The 15,943-nt window shown below is 64.8% G+C and overlaps 1 protein-coding gene across 1 annotated transcript in view; it reads right to left on the reverse strand.

Moving 5' to 3' along the window:
- The window catches only part of CROCC2 (ciliary rootlet coiled-coil, rootletin family member 2), a 71,992-nt gene that overhangs the window by 14,081 nt on the left and 41,968 nt on the right, over window positions 1-15,943 (reverse strand). The window contains 10 exon segments of the mRNA XM_060151567.1: window positions 6,045-6,113; window positions 6,523-6,975; window positions 7,693-7,784; window positions 7,787-7,894; window positions 8,180-8,537; window positions 9,042-9,191; window positions 10,066-10,117; window positions 10,119-10,223; window positions 10,808-11,025; window positions 14,085-14,228. Coding sequence (XP_060007550.1) covers window positions 6,045-6,113; window positions 6,523-6,975; window positions 7,693-7,784; window positions 7,787-7,894; window positions 8,180-8,537; window positions 9,042-9,191; window positions 10,066-10,117; window positions 10,119-10,223; window positions 10,808-11,025; window positions 14,085-14,228 — 1,749 coding nt within the window.

The raw sequence follows: 15,943 nt of genomic DNA on the forward strand, positions 1-15,943 counted from the left end.
TTCTAAACAACCTTTGAATTAAAGAAGAAATAAAAGCGGAAACTCCTAGAGGATTGGTAAGAAAGGAAAAGAATTCATGTTAAAAACCTTTGGGGGGCTTCCCTGATGGTGCAGTGGTTAAGAATCCACCTGCCGATGCAGGGGACACGGGTTTGAGCCCTGGTCTGGGAAGATCCCACATGCCGCGGAGCAACTAAGCCCGTGAGCCACAACTACTGAGCCTGCGCACTAGAGCCCGTGAGCTACAACTACTGAAACCCACGCACCAAGAGCCCGTGCTCCGCAACAAGAGAAGCCACCACAGTGAGAAGCCCGCGCACAGCAACGAAGAGTAGCCCCCGCTCACCGCAACTAGAGAAAGCCCGCGCGCAGCAACAGCAACGAAGACCCAATGCAGCCAAAAGTAAATAAAGCAACAACAACAACAACAACAACAACAACGTATGGGGGCACATTCCAAACCACAACGAGGGAAAACACAATAACACTGAATGCTTTTACTATTGAAAGAGTAAAGCCCAGACAGAAACACAGCACTATGCAACTGAAGAAATCAGAAATATTACAACAACAAAGAGTGTGTCCATAGGGATAAAAGCTGAAACGAATAAACCCCATGAAAGGAGAAAAGAGATAAAAGTTGATTCTTTGAAAAGACCAATAAAACAGATGAACTGTTGGCAAGTTAAAGAGAGACAAATAAAAATCTCCAACATCAGGGACAGAAACAGATCTAACTATAGATATAAATAAGATCTAACTACAGGTGTAAAAATGAAAAACGGCCACCAAACATAAGAGCGAGTTCCTGGCAGCGCCTTTGAACATGAGATGGGTGACTTCCAAATGTCCAAAACTGACCCCAGAAGAGATAGAAAAACTCAGAGACAGCGAGGGAAAAGCTGGGAGAGGAAATGAAAATGTATTACGTAAGCTGACAGGAGGGGCGGGGCATTTGCGGGTGAGTTCAATGTAACCTTTCAGGAAGGCTTAACTCCGAGGCTAGTTAGATGATCCCAGGTAGTAGAAAGAGATGGAAAGCTCACCAATTCCTTTTATGAAGATAAAATACTCTTCACACACAAAACATCTGACAAGCATGGTGCCCTAAAGGAGCACAGACATTCTTGAACAAGTATCAGGAATGCGTTCCAGCCACAGCGCGCCCAGAAGGCCGAGCGGCTCCCCACTTCGCCTCTAGAACCTGGACTGAAGCTGGATTTGGGCCCTGGGGGTGAGCTCTCTGGAGAGGAGGGGAGGGTGTGCGAGGGACTGTGAGGTGCTGGTGGACGCCGTGAGCCCCTCTGAGCCATCGAGGCTGTGACCTGGCGCTGGTCCGAGGACAGCCTCGGGCGGTCTCTCCCAGTGGGCGGGCGCCAGGCCCCCCTCCGCGCCTCGCCTCCCGCTGGCTCAGGCCCCGCCAGCTGCCTGCAGGCCCCCCGGGGGCTGTGTTCGCGCGTGTCCTAACCTTGGGGCTCGGTTCTGCATTGTTGATCTATTGAATTCCCAGGGTAGCCCTGGAAACAGGGAGGGATTTGCTCTCAAACAAGAATCTTACTGTTTGCATAGCACAGCCTACCATTTAATTAGAAAAATATGTTTTTAATTAACTTTCTCTTGACAAACACATTGGCTTATGTGAAACGAGGGAAAAATCCAGTCCATGAGAGTGAAAGATGTTGTCAAATGCAAGCCTTGCTCTAGCTCACGCTGGCCGCCTGGCAGCCTGGCCTGGACGTGGTGCAGGCAGTGGGTGGCAGGCGGTGCGGCCACGTATCCTGAGCCCACAGCGGGCTGGAAACGCTGCAGCCTGGGTTGGCTGTGAGTGGAGAGTGCCCGGGGCCTCCGGTGACTGAGGTGTGTCTGAACCCCCTCCCGGGCGCCCACTGCAATGACCAACAGGCTACAAACATTGGGAAAGACTTCCCTCAGCTGGAGACCAGGGACTTTGAGGGTTCCCAAAAGATGGAGCGCACATGGAGGCGAGTGGCCTAAAAATAGGATAATTGCGAATTGCCAGAATTCTTAGAAAAATTGGACAAACGACGGATGGATTCTAGCACACAGTTTGCTCAACACTCGATCAACCAGAAGGACGAACAGGGGTGGAGAATACGTGAACAACTTCCGGCAGAGCCGTCTGCGCCCCGTGTGGAGACCCCACGTGGGCACCTCAGAGGCCGGGGCTGGAGGGGGCAGTGGGGGTGTGGAGGGGAGGCCTCCAGGGACCAGGGTCACGGTGGGGGAGGCACCAGGAAGGCCCCCACTCCCCTGGCAGGCAAGTGCCTGGGGGAGGAGCCGGAGGACAACCCCGCAGCTCTGCCCTGAGGCCGGGGCCGCCACCCTCCCCATTCCTGGAACAGAAGAGTTCTGGGGGGGCCTCAGTGCCGTCTCTGCCGTTGCTCCCCACGTCTCCCCTTGGGCTCTTCCTCTCTGCCTTTCCTTGGGGTGTGAAACATCTGGCCAGAGACGCGTGAAGCCCCTGATGGGTTCCTCTGCAGCCCCAGCTGGGAAGGAGACCGGACCCCCTTCTCAAAAGGAGGAAAAGAATCACTACGTGAGTCGCTCGCGGTCAGCTGTCAGGAGAGCAGTCGGTCCACGGAATCCGATCGGAGGGTCTCGAATCAAAAAGAGAACAGAGTTATTGCAGGAAAGGGGAATCGTGTCCGAAAACGGTAACTGATGTTCTCGAGACGGTGAGCCCAGCGGGGAGCCAGAGGGCGAACCATCTGCGGTGAAAACACCAGCGCCAGCCCGGGGCCGTGGGGCAGCAGGGAGAGAAGGCAGAGCGGCTAAGACCACGGAGACCCTAAGTCCTCCCAGACTTGGTGGGAGACGCGATGAGAAGGTGAAGTCTGAGGTCAGCGAGGGAGGCAGGCCCAGAGTGCAGGGTGGGCGGCTGAGAGTTGCGGGGGCGGGGGGGGGGAAGAGACGGTTTCGAAGTGGAAAGAACTCGTATAAACTGAAGGTAGGTTTGATCCTGCATGCGGAGCGGGCTCCCACGCGCAGGGCAAACATTTCAAAGATCAACGGGCCCTCCGGCTCCCACTCCGGAAGGAGCAGCTCCAACAACCTAAAACACCCTCACATTTCTTGACACCGTCTGACACTGAGGTCAGAGGGCAAACAAGGCGCCTGAAATCTAAGGAAAAACAGGCCCCGCTCAGAAGAGGTGGGACGTGAGCCTGACTCAGGGAACCATCTGTGCTCACGAAGAGCTCAGCTGACGTGCCTAACAGAACCCAACCGCGAAGGGCAGCGTTCTGAGATGGCCCGTGACCTTTGGCCGGTGTTGTCCCACGAGTTTGTGAGGTTATTGGCGAAGGGATTTGCAGCTGTAATTAAGGCTCTGCCCATTGGCTTCGAGTTCACCCAAGGGGAGGGCACCCAGGTGGGCGGGCCTAGTCCATTACAGGGCCATAGGCCGGTGCGGGGGGGGGGGGGTGGGGGGGTGGGGGGTGGGGGGTGGGGGGGGTGGGGGGTGGGGGGTGGGGGGGTGGGGGTGGGGGTGGGGGGGGCAAGCGGCGGGCAGCCTATGGGAAGGCGTCCAGAGGACAGCTGGGAAACGGGACCTAGTCCCACGGCTGCGAGGGGACGCTTCCCGGAGCCTCAAGAGGGTGGACCCAGCCTCCCAAGTGTGGGAGCCCGGAGGGAGCCCAGCCCCGCAGGCAGGCAGGCAGGCCAGCGGGACTTCTGACCAAGGACAGGGGCACACACGTGGAGTGAAGTCAGCCGTCCATGGCGACTCGCAGCTGGGCCGTCAGAGAGGAGGATGCCGGCGGGGACTGCTGGGAGCACAAAGCCCCCGTCTCGGCAGACGCGGGCAGGGGGTGGGGTGGGGTTCAGACTCAGGGACCAGCTCTTCAGGGACCCCACCTGGGCGCTGAGGAGAAAGAAAGGGGTGGGGCAGGTCTGGAGGAGGGGAGCCCTCAGAGCACAGCAGAGCCAGGGCACAGGTGCAGAACCCCTGCTGCTGGGGGTGGCTGTGGGAGGTCCTTGAGCTCAGGTGACACACACATTCTCTTCACATTTAACACCGAATATTAGGGGAAAACACTTCAACTGTTGTAACACCCCCCCTCCCCCAAGCAGTGACCAAGAGACCGGACAAGGATGACACCAGGATGCAGACACTGGAGGGAAGGGGCGAGCAGATGACCCCACAGCGAAAGGACAAAAAGGAAGTCGTGAGGAGTCGTTAAAGAGGCAGGTGTCTCGTCAGCGATGGAAGAAAAGCAGAGCATAAGTTATCACAAAACTTGTAAGTGGGGCAAATTCTCCTGCAAAAGGGAAAGACTCTAAGGTAGGATTGTAACCAAAGCCAGGCTGATGCAACGATGGCCGAAAACCTACAGGGCAAAGTGCAGAGGCCAGGGTCAGGAGATGGTGGGGACACTGCCAGCGTTGGGCAGAGCAGAATTCAAGACAGATAGCACAGAGCAGGGCACAGAGGCCTCCAGACCAGTAAGCAAACATTAGAGAACGTGTCAGAGAGATATAGAAATTACAGACCCTTAGAGATAAAAGGAGACATTGCCCCAAAACACTGTCTTGGGAAAATTCCACACGTGATTCTTAGCTTCGATAAATCCAGGAGACAGAATCAAAGTGGAATATTTGAATGATGTAAAGTTTGGTTTAATAGGTATATTTCAAAACGTGTAACCTGCAAACAGGAAGCACTGTTTTCAAATGCGCATGGAACAAATACATGTGGACATACGTGTAGAATGAAACAGCCTGGCCCCGCCTCCCCTGCTTCCTCAGACCCCACACTTCCTGGGCATCTCCCAAGCCCCCAGCCAGGCACCTGGGCGCTGGGACTGAGCCTCCGAGCCTCTCCCCAGCAGCTTCAGCCACTGGGGCCCTTGAAACAGAAATCCCCTCTCAGCTCACAAATGTTTTCCAGGCTGAGCTCCTTCTCTGCTCTCTGCCCATCGCCTGCAGGAGGCCACTCCTCAGAGGCTCCTGGCCTAGCGGGCACCTGGGACCCAGGCCCCTGCCACCAGGCTCCAGGCCGAGCCCCGCACGGAGCGAGTCAGCGCAGGCTTGGCGTCCGCACCTGCCCTCTGAGGGGAGGCCTGCCTGCCGGCTGCCCCTGGGGCCCTACAGGCCTCGCCCGGCTCACTGCTATGCTGACATGCAAGGCCGTCTCTCCAGGTCCCTCCTCGCAGGCACTGGGAGGGGGTGGCCTGGACCCGAGCCCGTGTCCTCCTCAGCCCCTCCACTCTGCTGTCTCCGTCAGCCTCGTCTTTTCAGCATGGGGCCGGGGGACCCGATTCCCTGACACCTGGGGGTGGCCGCCTCTGGGGCCTGTACCCCCTGAGCCAGGTGCGCTGTTCTTGGAGCTCTGAGGTCCTCAAGCAGCCGCAGCGGCCCAGACCCGGCTGAGCCCTGGCCCTGGCCCTGTCCTGCCGAGGGATCTTAGCACAGCCCAGGGTTCCTTGGACTTGTGGGCCTGGGTGGGGTGCAGTGAGGGGGGTCCGGGCCAGCCCCCGTCCGCCCAGGCCTGGCCCCCACCCCAGGCCCAGATCCTCACCTGAAAACTTCACCCCGGTGGCCGCCTTCACACCCCAAAGGCCAACACGTGGCATATTTACCCAAGTCCACCCTGTGCAACCTCCTTCCATGTCTGAGTGTCATAGAAGAAAATGCGGTCCCGTGGCCGCATAAATATGACCCCACGCACCTGGAGAGCTCCAAGGCTAGGCCAGCGCCGCCCTATGCCTGCCGCCAAAAGCACAGACCTGGGAGGCCGGGGGTCTGCCCCCGACTTGGCCCCTCGCCGACTGTGCCACCGGGGCCAGGTGACTCCCTGCTCAGGACTCAGTGTCTGCAAATCTGTGAAATAAGGGCTGGGACCACTGCAAAGAAGGCTCTGCCAGGGTGGCCCAGACGAGCTCTGTGGGGGCCCGACGCCCAGGGGCCGCCTGCCCCAGCCCAGCACAGCCAGTGCCACTGCCTGCGGGGACCTGGAACCCGCCCTCCCCCAGAAGCCTTCCTCCCCACCCCGCCCCCTGCCCCGGGGTGTGAGGTGCGCCCACCTGGAGCCTCGCTCCTCCGCGCCTCGGGGACACCTCCTCCTGCAGGGCCCATGCAGCCTGCACGCCGGCCTGTGGGGAAAGCGGGGCAGCTCACCTGGCTCCCAGGGCCTGTGGGGCTGCCTCTCGGGGATGGCCCCTCCCATTGCACAGGCTGGGGAACTGAGGCTTGGTTTATTTAAGTGACCGGCACCTAGATGGTAGGGGCTGGAGAGGCCCCCCCTCTGAAAATTCCCTGCCCTTCCCGTCCTGCCTCAAAGTCAAGGTCCCCAGGGGCAGGTCTGGGGTGCCAGCTCCCTCTGCCTGGGCTCCAGGCCCCCCCCCACCCTTCCTTCTCTCCTGCTGGCTTTGCTCCTGGACATCCCTCCCTTGGACTCCGTGCCAGGCCCGGGCCTGCCTCCTGGGCAGACCCAGGAGTGGGGGAAGGGGGGCAGAAAGGAGGTGACCAGCAGGGCAGGGGGCCTCCCTCTGAGGAGCTGACGTGGGCCGAGGACCCGGTGGGGGAAGAGGGCTCCTGGCGGTAGGCACAGCCAGTGCAGATGCCCAGAGGTGGGACTGCAGGAGGCCGGCGTGGCGGAGTAGCTGGGGGCCAGGTCGGGGCGGGCCTTGGAGGTCTCTGGACTTTACTGCCTTGTGACGGGGAGGCCACGGCTGAGAAAGACCCGCCAGCTGCCAGGTGCTGGGGCGCCTCGGGGTAGGGGGCATGCTGGTTCCGGGGTCTGGCCCCGTGGCCCGGGCCCGAGCAGCTCCCGGGACGGACCCTCGAGGTGCCAGGAGGGGGGCTCTGGGGGACCTTGTAGTGGTGGCCAGGGCAGGGTGGAGAAGGGCGGCCACCTTCCTCTGCCCCGGCCGGTGCCCTCTGCAGCTGCCCCGCGTGGCTCTGGGCTCGGGCGCGCTCACTCTCGGCCTCGCTCAGCCGGCAGCTCAGGCTCCCCTCCTGGCAGCGCCAGGCATCCTGGGGGAGAACCAAGGTCGGGGGCAGCTGGTGGGCGGGGGCGGGTGGAGGGCCAAGTACCGGGCTGGAGGGTGGGGTGGGGCAGCTCAAGGCTGCTCGGGCAGGACAGGGCGGTGGGCGGCTGGGCTGGCCTGCGGGTGCGGGGAGGGGGGCACCGAGGGCTGGAGTGGCGGCTGGGGTCCCGTGTCCAGCTGTGCGGGATGGACACAGCGGGGCAGCAGGGCCTGCAGGGGCACGGGAGCTGGCCCGTGGGTGGGGTCAGGGTGACCTGCAGGGACGGCCCCCCGCCGGGGTCTGGGCCTGTGTGGGGCTGGAGCCCGTCCCCGGGGCTGGCACTGGTCGGGCGGGGCGGGGGTGGGGTGGGGGTGGAAGGGGAACAGGTGTCCGTGGAGGACCCCGTCACTGTCAGTCTGTCTCTTCCCACCCTCGCCCCTTCGAGTCTGGCGAATCTGGCGGGGGCAGCTCATGGACTGCCCTGCGGGATCCCCGGGGCAGCAGGGTGGGGTCACTGGGGCACTCTAGGGGGCCCTGGCCAGCTCCTGGGTTGGTTCTTCAGAGGACGGAGGGCAGCCCTGGGCAGTGGGGCAGCTGGCTTTCGAGGGCTGCTGGTATTTATTGGCATCTATCCCTCAGGGTCCTGCCAGGGTCTCAGTGGATCCAGGACGGACAGACAGAAGGACAGCAGACCGAGCGAGCAGCCCCTCCCCGCCCCCATTCCTGCTCCCGCCGGGCATCCCTCAGCTTCTGCGCCAAGTCCCTTAGGGCGTCCCTCAGCGAGGCCACGGCCCCTCTGTGCTGCAGTCTCCCGGGGCAGGCGAGGGCCATCGGAGCGGCGAGCGGGACCGGCCGGGGGTGCCGGCACTCTGCCGCCCAGGGGAACCCTGGGCGCCCTCTGAGCCTGCAGGACAGTGACTGAGACAGCGTGGTGGGGGTGCGGTGACAGACACGCAGGTGCCCCGTCCCCCTTTCTCTCTGCCGTCCCCGGCCATGGGGAGCCTGGGGAGAGGCACAGGGCTCAGGCCCCCGCTTCTCTCCTGCTGGCTCTGCTCCCAGACATCCCTCCTTTGGATTCCTAACCCTAACCCTAACCCGAGGGTCATGGGCCCTGGGGGGCGGGGGTGATGCCCCAGGAGGGTGACACAGCTGGGACAGGAGCCTGCCTGAAGCCACAGACGACACTGACCTTTGGCGGGGGAGCCGGGCCGCTTGGGGGAGGCCACGGGGCTCTGTCCCCGGAGCCCCAGGCCCAGGCGGAGCGTGGACCACAGCCGGCCCAGCTGGGCCTCCGCCTCCCGCCTGGCGCCCTTGGCCTGGGCCACCTCCTGCTGCAGGCCGCCGAGCCGCTGGCAGGCCCCGTCCAGGCGAGCCTGGAGGCCATCGGCCGTGCCGCTGGCCTGCTGCAGCTCTCTGGTGACGCGGTGCAGCTCGGCCCGGAGGGCCCGCTCGGTGCCCCGGCTCTCGCAGAGGCGCTCCTCCAGCTGCTTCTCCCGGGCCGCGGCCCTGGCTTCCGCCTCCACCAGCGTCTGCTGCAGCCTCAGGACCTGGGGGAGGGACTCGGGGCTCCAGACCCACCTGCTCTCTGAAGCCTCCCCAGCCCGCTTGGCCTTAGCCCCTGCTCGGCATGTCACAGCTAGGGGGCCCTGGACCTGCTCCCCACCCCCTGTCTGACTATGGGGACACCGAGCCCAGGTGGGGAGGGACACCCCAGAACCATGGAGCAGGTCCTGGCAGGCAGCAGAGCCCACTGGCAGCCTCACAACCCTGGCCAGACGGGGCGATGGCCCCAGGCTGTGCCCTCCTTGGCCTGCGTGGGGCAAGCCCCAGGCAGACCCTGCTCGTGGCCTGACTCGTGCCCCCATCCCCTGGGATGGTCCCTCCATGGACTCGGGCAAGGTGCCCGTTGAATACTCATGAGTGAATGGGGGGTAAACGGAGACGCCACAGCCCCTCAGGAAGTGCCCAGGCTGGGGTGGAGACAGCCAGTCCCCCAGCTTGGGGCCCCGCGCCTGCCAGACGGGAAGCCCTGGGCGCTGCTGGGCTCCTACCTCCCTCTGTGAGCCCTCTCTGGCTGCCTGTGCCTCGGCCGCCAGCCTCTGCAGCTCCGGCGTCCCCTGCTGCGCACCCTGTGCGCCCCGGACCTGCATCCGGCGCAGCTCCTGGCTCTTCCTCTGGTTCTCGGCCTCCAGTGACATCACCTGGGTGTGTGGGGTCGACACTGATGGGATCGCCTGGGCCTCTGTGCCAGGCCTCCCCGACCCCTGCCTCTGCTCACATGGCCCGGGAGAGAGCCTCCCTCCCGGGCAGCAGACTGCACTCAGGGAGGCTAAGGCCAAGTCCAGTTCCAGCCTGGGGTCTGTGCCGTGTCCCCCGCAAGACCAGGCCCTTGGAGCTGACTCTCTGCCACTCCACACCCTCTCCTGGTGTCTCGTCTCTGGAGCCGGGACACTCTGTGGAGCCCAGAGATGTGAAAAATGCGGGTGCAGAGGCCACTCGAGTGAGGAAGGGTGCCTGTGCCCGTCCCGACAGTAGACAGTTCACCAACCAGTTTGTCTGCAGAAGTCTGGCAAAACTGGGTGTGCACACTTTGAAGGGCAGTCTAGGGCCCTCCTGGGTGGGCTTGAGACCAAGGTGGTCAGTGTTAAGTGGGCCTGACCTCGGACGCCAAGGCTAAAGGATGAAGCAGTACCCATCTGTGCACCCTGAGCCCTGAGGCGGCCGTGACGGGAAGAACCCAGGCCACTCGGGGCCACGGGAGCTGCCCACCCCGTGCCCCCGACAGCCAGCATCACCACCGGGCGCCTGAGAAGACGTGCTGGGAGAGCCCCACCGTCGGTCCCTCTGTGGAGTGGGGTCCCCTCCGCGTGGCGCCCTGGCTCACTCCTGGCCCTCAGAGTCCGTGGGCGTCCGAATGGTTGTTTTAAGCCAGTAGGTTTGGGGCTTGTCCTTGTGCCCCACAGGCAGACCAAAGCCAGACCCCGTGAGTCCGAGCAGGGCCCTTCTGCTGTGGCTCCAAGTCTGGGGAGTGGGGGGCGCTCCTGGAGGGGTGTGGGCTCCAGGGCGGCCCCTCACCTGTCTGCGTAGCTCCTGCAGCTGCCGGCGGGCGTCTGCCCGTGCCCGCTGTGGCCCGCAGAAGGGCCCGCAGCGTGCCGGCCTCCTTCTGGGCCGCTGCCCGGGCCTCCTCCAGGACCAGCACCTTCTGCGCCTTCTCCTCCTTGGAACGCTGGAAGCTGAGCAGAGGGTCATGACCTCGGGCCGGGGAGCTCCCTGGGGGCGCCGGCATCCCCCCAGGTGATGGTCCTGGCCACCCGGCAGGCCGCCCGCCTCACTCCAGCCAGACGCTCCCCACATCCGATTCGAGTGTGCCGAAGGCCAGCCTCCTCTGTCTGGGTCCGACTGCCCAGCTGGCCGGGCCCCTCGCCGTGTCTCAGCCCCTCTCCCCACTCCCCTCCCTCTAGCCACGCTCCTAGAGACCCGGTGTCCAGCATCCGCCGGCACCTCTGCTGCTCCCCGGGGAGGGCCGCAGCTCCGGCCAGGCTGTCCTGCCTCTGGTGGGCATCCCGGAGCCACTGACCAGGTCCTTGGCCTCCCTCTGCTCCCCAGCCCTGGCCACCTGGGGCCTGTCTTGCCTGCTGAGCGGAACTTCCTGAGGGCGAGGACAGGCCTGGCGGCGTCCCAGCCTCCACCTCCCGGGCCAGCACCGTAGACCCTTTGGACGGGCAGCTAGCACCTGGGTCCGCTGGGTGTGTCCACTTCACCATCATCTGGCCCAGCTCAACAGGACCAGGGCTGCTCTGTGGGGCGGCCGCCCTACCTGGCCTTCTCCCGCTCGACTCTGCGGATGGTGGCCCGCAGCCCGGTGTTGGAATCCCGCAGCACGTCCTTCTCTCGGGCCTCGTCCTCCAGCAGCCGGCGGGCGTCCAGGGCCTCCCTGTGCAGCCTCTCCCGGCTCTCCTCGCTGCCCTGCAGCTCCCGGCGCAGGGCGGCCAGGCCCTCCTGGGCCTCGTCCAGCTGTGCCCGCAGCCTCTCGGCCTGGGGAGGAGTGTGTGTCTCTAGGGCCAGCTGGGGGCCACGGGCCAGGGTCAGCTGTGGCCTCCGGCAGCGCCAGTGCCCCCCCAACGCCCCGGCCCCGGGTCGTCAAGTGCTCGAAGGAGAAGCAGGCAGCCTGGCTTTGCCCACGCCGCTGAGGCTGCAGGACGGCTCACAGGGGCCCATCCCAGAGCCCTGGCAGGAGACACCCTGGCCCTTCCTGACCCTGGTGCTGCCCTGCGCTCCCTCCCTGGACCCTGGGGACGTTGGTCACCGGTCAGCAGGGCCTGTGTGGGACACGGCTCGGCCCACACGTCTGCACTGTCCCCACCTGTGTCCCTCGGGCCGGCTCCTCCCCTTCAATAAGGGTGTGGACCCCGGGCCACCGCCCACCCTGGTGTGGAGAGCAGCCTCAGCAGCCCAGGTTCCTGAGCCCTGCACGGCCGTGGGCACGTCCACTGCCTCGGGCCTGGGCTCCCTCTCCGTGAGGGAGGGAGTGGGGAAGCCAGGTCTCTGGGCGACGGCGCCCTCAGCGTCCTCTGGCCGCAGCAGGGCCGCTCGGACTGGGCTGTCGCTGTCACAGGAGCATGGTTCAAGGTGCCCGCCACAGAATCGAGGGCCTCCTAAACCCCAGGGGTGAGGGCAGCCGAGGCCCCAGGGTGGGAAGGCTGTGGAGCCAGTGGGGACCTCAGGGCCCAGCAGCCCGGACCCTGGCCTCAGGCCACCCGCACCTCTGTGAGCTGACCCGAGGAGGGGGAGAGGCTGCAGGTGTGTCCTCGTCCCCTGCCAGACCTGCTCCGGGCCCAGAGGGGGACTCCCACCGCGCTGGAGCCGGGACCTGTGTCATCTCCTGTTCCGGGGCCCTCCTCACCCCCTGGCTTCCGGGCAGGGCCTGCGGGCTCCGTGGTTTTGTGGGGCTGAGAGCCGAGCTGAAGCGTCCGTGGCGGTCAGGGTTCCTAAGCGCCCTGGGTTCCTAAGCTGCCTCAGGGCCCCCAGGGCTCACCCTCTGGTGGGAGGTGCTGGAGGGAGCGCAGACCCCGGGAAGGGGCAGCCCGGCCTGACGCGCGGGCTCTGGGGCTCGGCCGGGATCCCTGGTCTCCCCACCGACCACTGGCGCACTCTGGAGAAGGCGTGCCCCAGAGGAGGAGGTGGGGGAAGCCACAGAAACGGAGCCTTGTCCAGGCGCTGGTTTGCCAGAGCGAGCCCCACTTTGCTGGCTGTTTCAGCGGGACACTGTCCAGGCCCCCGGCCGGCCTGGCTCCCGCGTCCGCCGGCTGTTATTGTTGTTCTGTTTTTGGGAAGGGCCCCCCTCCGCTCCCCTCCCGCCCCCCACATGTGGGAGCCACAACTGCGCGGAGCATTTTCCGCCGAGCTCAGCAGAAATCCACCCGAAGGTCAAGGACCAGCAAAAGGGCCTATCCATCATAAAAGAAGCTGTTTTCATTTCCCAGGGCCGAGGAGATGAAAACAAGCAAAACAAACGCGGGGGAGGGAGCCCCCCGCCCCCCCTGCTCCCCGCCCCCCCCCGCCTCATGAGAACAACCACCCCTTTTACAGGAATTTTACAGCCAAATCTCTTAATGTGATTATAATAATTATTTCTTTACTAGAAATTGTATAAACAGACTCTTTTGAAATCTCCTGCAGGGAAGTGACCCGAGGGCTCTGCACGGGGGAGGGGCTGCTGAGGGGCCCTGGCCTGTGTGTGCGTGTTCACACGTGTGCATGCATGTGCAAGCACACACGTGTGTATGCACACAGCATGCGTGAGTGTGTGCGTCTGCACACACCTATGTGCAGACGTGCGTGCCCACATGTCCGTTCACACGCGTGTGTGATGCTCATACGTGTGAGGACTCTCGGGGTCACGTGTGCTGCTTGTTGCACAGATGTGGTGCCCATATGTGTTTGCATGTGTGAGTGCTGTGTCCACGCATGAGTGCATGTGTGTGCACTGCCACTCTGTGTGTGCACGTGTGTGCATGGGGGTGTGGTCTCCATGTGCACAGGCGGTGTATGTATTGCGTGTGATACACGCACACACACACGCACGCACACACGCACATGCACACACGCATGCACGCACGTGTGGACCTCAGGCACGGCTGTGAGAGGCCTGGATGTTCCTCCAGTTTAAAGGCTGTGAAAGTGTTATGGTTTCCATGGCGACTCTGGGCCAGCCTGGCGCCTGGGAGGGTCCTCTGGGCTCCCTCCCCCTGCCATTGTTCCCCTTGCCCCCCTCACCCGCCTCAGCCTCCACCCCGTCCCCATTCTGGGGCCCCTCTCCTTTCTGGGGGCGGCCGATCGGGGAACCTGAACTTCCCACGAGGCATTGCTTTCTCCCTTCACCCACCAGCACAAACGTGCCCCCCCCCGGCTCCTCCCCCTGCCGCCCCCAGTTTTAAAATCTCATTCTGCTTCCCCGTGTGGTCGCTGACCGGGCCTGACTTCGAAATCTGTTGAAAGGAGACCTTTCTCTTTGGGGGCCAAAGTAAACAGGCTGTCATGTTCAATCACGCTCTCGTCCTCTCCTGGCCCGGCTCGGGGGGCTGGGGGAGGGCCCGGCCCCTCTGCTCACTCTGCTGGCCGCTCCCCCGCCCGCCTGCCAGCCTTGGCGCCCGGCCCGGGGAGTGCATGAGGTCGCTGGGCCCCGGGGCCCCTCCCCCAGCCCCAATCCCTGTGCCCGCCTGCCCGCCCCCTCCCGGCGTCCCCACGTCCTGTCAAATCCCCTTCAGAAACACCTCCCCAGCCTGCCTGCCGAGCTCCGCTCGCCAGGGCCCAGACTGGCCCCCACCCCGGGACACCTCACAAGGCTCCGGGGGCCCCGCACCAGCCTCTGGGCCCTGGCGGGGCCCGCGCGTAGCTGCCCCGGGACACCCCACTCGCTCTGCGTGTCTCCCCCCGTCCAGGGCGGCCTCGCCCCCCCAGGGCCTGGTCCGGCGGCGTCCAGGCCTCACGCTGTGTGCGGGCTGCACCCGCTCAGCAGCGTCTCGCCCGGGGTCTCCCCACGGCTTGTTGGTCACACCTGCCTCGCAGGGGCCCCCCTTCCCACCCGGCCTCACCTCTCTCCTGGCGCTGCTCCGCTGGGCCGCCATCTCCCGGAGCCTCTCGCCCAGAGCCCTGGCCTCCCTCTGATGGGCCGAGACGGCGTCCTCGAAGTGGGCCTGCAGGGCCTTCAGGTCTGCGGTCGTGGCGCTGATGGTGGCCTGGGGGGAGCAGCAAGCCGGCCACAGCGTCAAGTGTGCCTGGCGGGAGGCTCAGGCCCCCACGGGCAGCCCCACGCTGTGCTGGGCCAGGCGGGCAGCCCGCTCGGGCCACGTGAGGTGGGCCTGGGGCTCCGGATGACCACGGCCAGTGCCGCCAGTGCCGGTTCCTGAGGGTCCCAGTGGTGAGGGGGCCGGGGCAGAGGCCCCGGTGTCGGGGTCGGGGGGAGCTTCCTATGGGAAGGGCTGACCCTGCCCCCTGAACTTTCAAGCAGGCGGGTGGGATTGGGGGACGCTCCCAGGCTCTAAGTGTGAGAGTACCTGCGACACGCCTGGTAGGGGTCGGGGTCGTCCCTATTCGGACCCGCGGTTACGCCCCGAACTTGGATGTCCACGTGGGCGGGACCCGCGGCTACGCCCCGTACTTGGATGTCCACGCGGGCGGGACCCGCGGCTACGCCCCGAACTTGGATGTCCACGCGGGCGGGACCCGCGGCTACGCCCCGAACTTGGATGTCCACGCGGGCGGGACCCGCGGCTACGCCCCGTACTTGGATGTCCACGCGGGCGGGACCCGCGGCTACGCCCCGAACTTGGATGTCCACGCGGGCGGGACCCGCGGCTACGCCCCGAACTTGGATGTCCACGCGGGCGGGACTCAGCTTGGCCTGACTCTGCTTTCCGGTGGCCGCAGCGCCGGGACGCTCCTCTAGTGCTAACCGAGGGCCGCCTGGAGCAGGGGGGCCTCTGGGCCACAGGCTTGGCCATGGCGGTGCGAGAACCCCTCCTGTCCATGAATGAGGACACCACCTGCCTACCCTGAGCCCGAGACCCAGCCTAGCTTCCTGGCCAGGACATACCCCCACCACCCGCCCGGGGTGGTCTGGGTCCCCAGGGGCAGTTTCCTCCGCAGGGCGAGGGACAGAGCTGGCTCTGTGCTCCAGGGAGGCCTGGTGCCCTGCTGCCCCCGACGGGGTCTCTGGGAGACACCCTTCCCCCGCCCCTTCCCAATTCACAGGCCACTGTCTGAGGGATCTGGCAAGCTGGGGCTCTATCAGGCCAAGCTTCCTGCCCTCGGGGAAGGAAGCTCGCTGGTGCCGCCTCTGTTCCTGGCCCCTGCTGTCCATCTCCACTGAGAAGTGTCACCTTGGACGGCCAGGTCTGGCTGTGCCCCCGGGACAGCCCCAGCGAGGCTGCAGTGAGCGCTTGGTGTGGCCAGGGTGGGGTGCGAGCGGAAGGACTGCCTCCTCGGGATCAGGAACCGCAGGGCGAAGCCGGGAGCCCCTGCACCGACGGGGGCCTTGCTTGTAGGTCACCCACAACTGCTGTTCCGTGGCCGGCATTTCTCCCCACCCTCCCCTCTCAGTGGGTTTTAATTCCCGTTTTCCAAGCCAAGGTGGCAAAAGAGCCCCTAATGAGCTCCCGGAAGAGCCCAGCTGGCGGGCAGCCCCCCCATCCAGTGGGAGGCTCAGAGCCAGCTCTAGGGAGGACTCCCAGAGAGGCCCCTCTGCGAGCCGGGGCCTCCGCTCCCGGGCCTTGGGGTCTTTCCTGGCCCGAGGGAGCAGCTAGGCGGTGGTTGGGGAAGGGAGGTCCCCGTCCCATGGGGCTCCCACACCCCTCGCGGCTGTGTCCATGGTAGGACAGAGCAGGGCGGGGGCCCCAGGGAGAGAGGCTCTTAGGCAACACCTTCCCGGGTGCCAGGAGCAGCCCGGGACTGC

Source organism: Lagenorhynchus albirostris, chromosome 6 (genome assembly GCF_949774975.1).
Source record: "Lagenorhynchus albirostris chromosome 6, mLagAlb1.1, whole genome shotgun sequence".
In the NCBI taxonomy this organism is placed as follows: Eukaryota; Metazoa; Chordata; class Mammalia; order Artiodactyla; family Delphinidae; genus Lagenorhynchus; species Lagenorhynchus albirostris.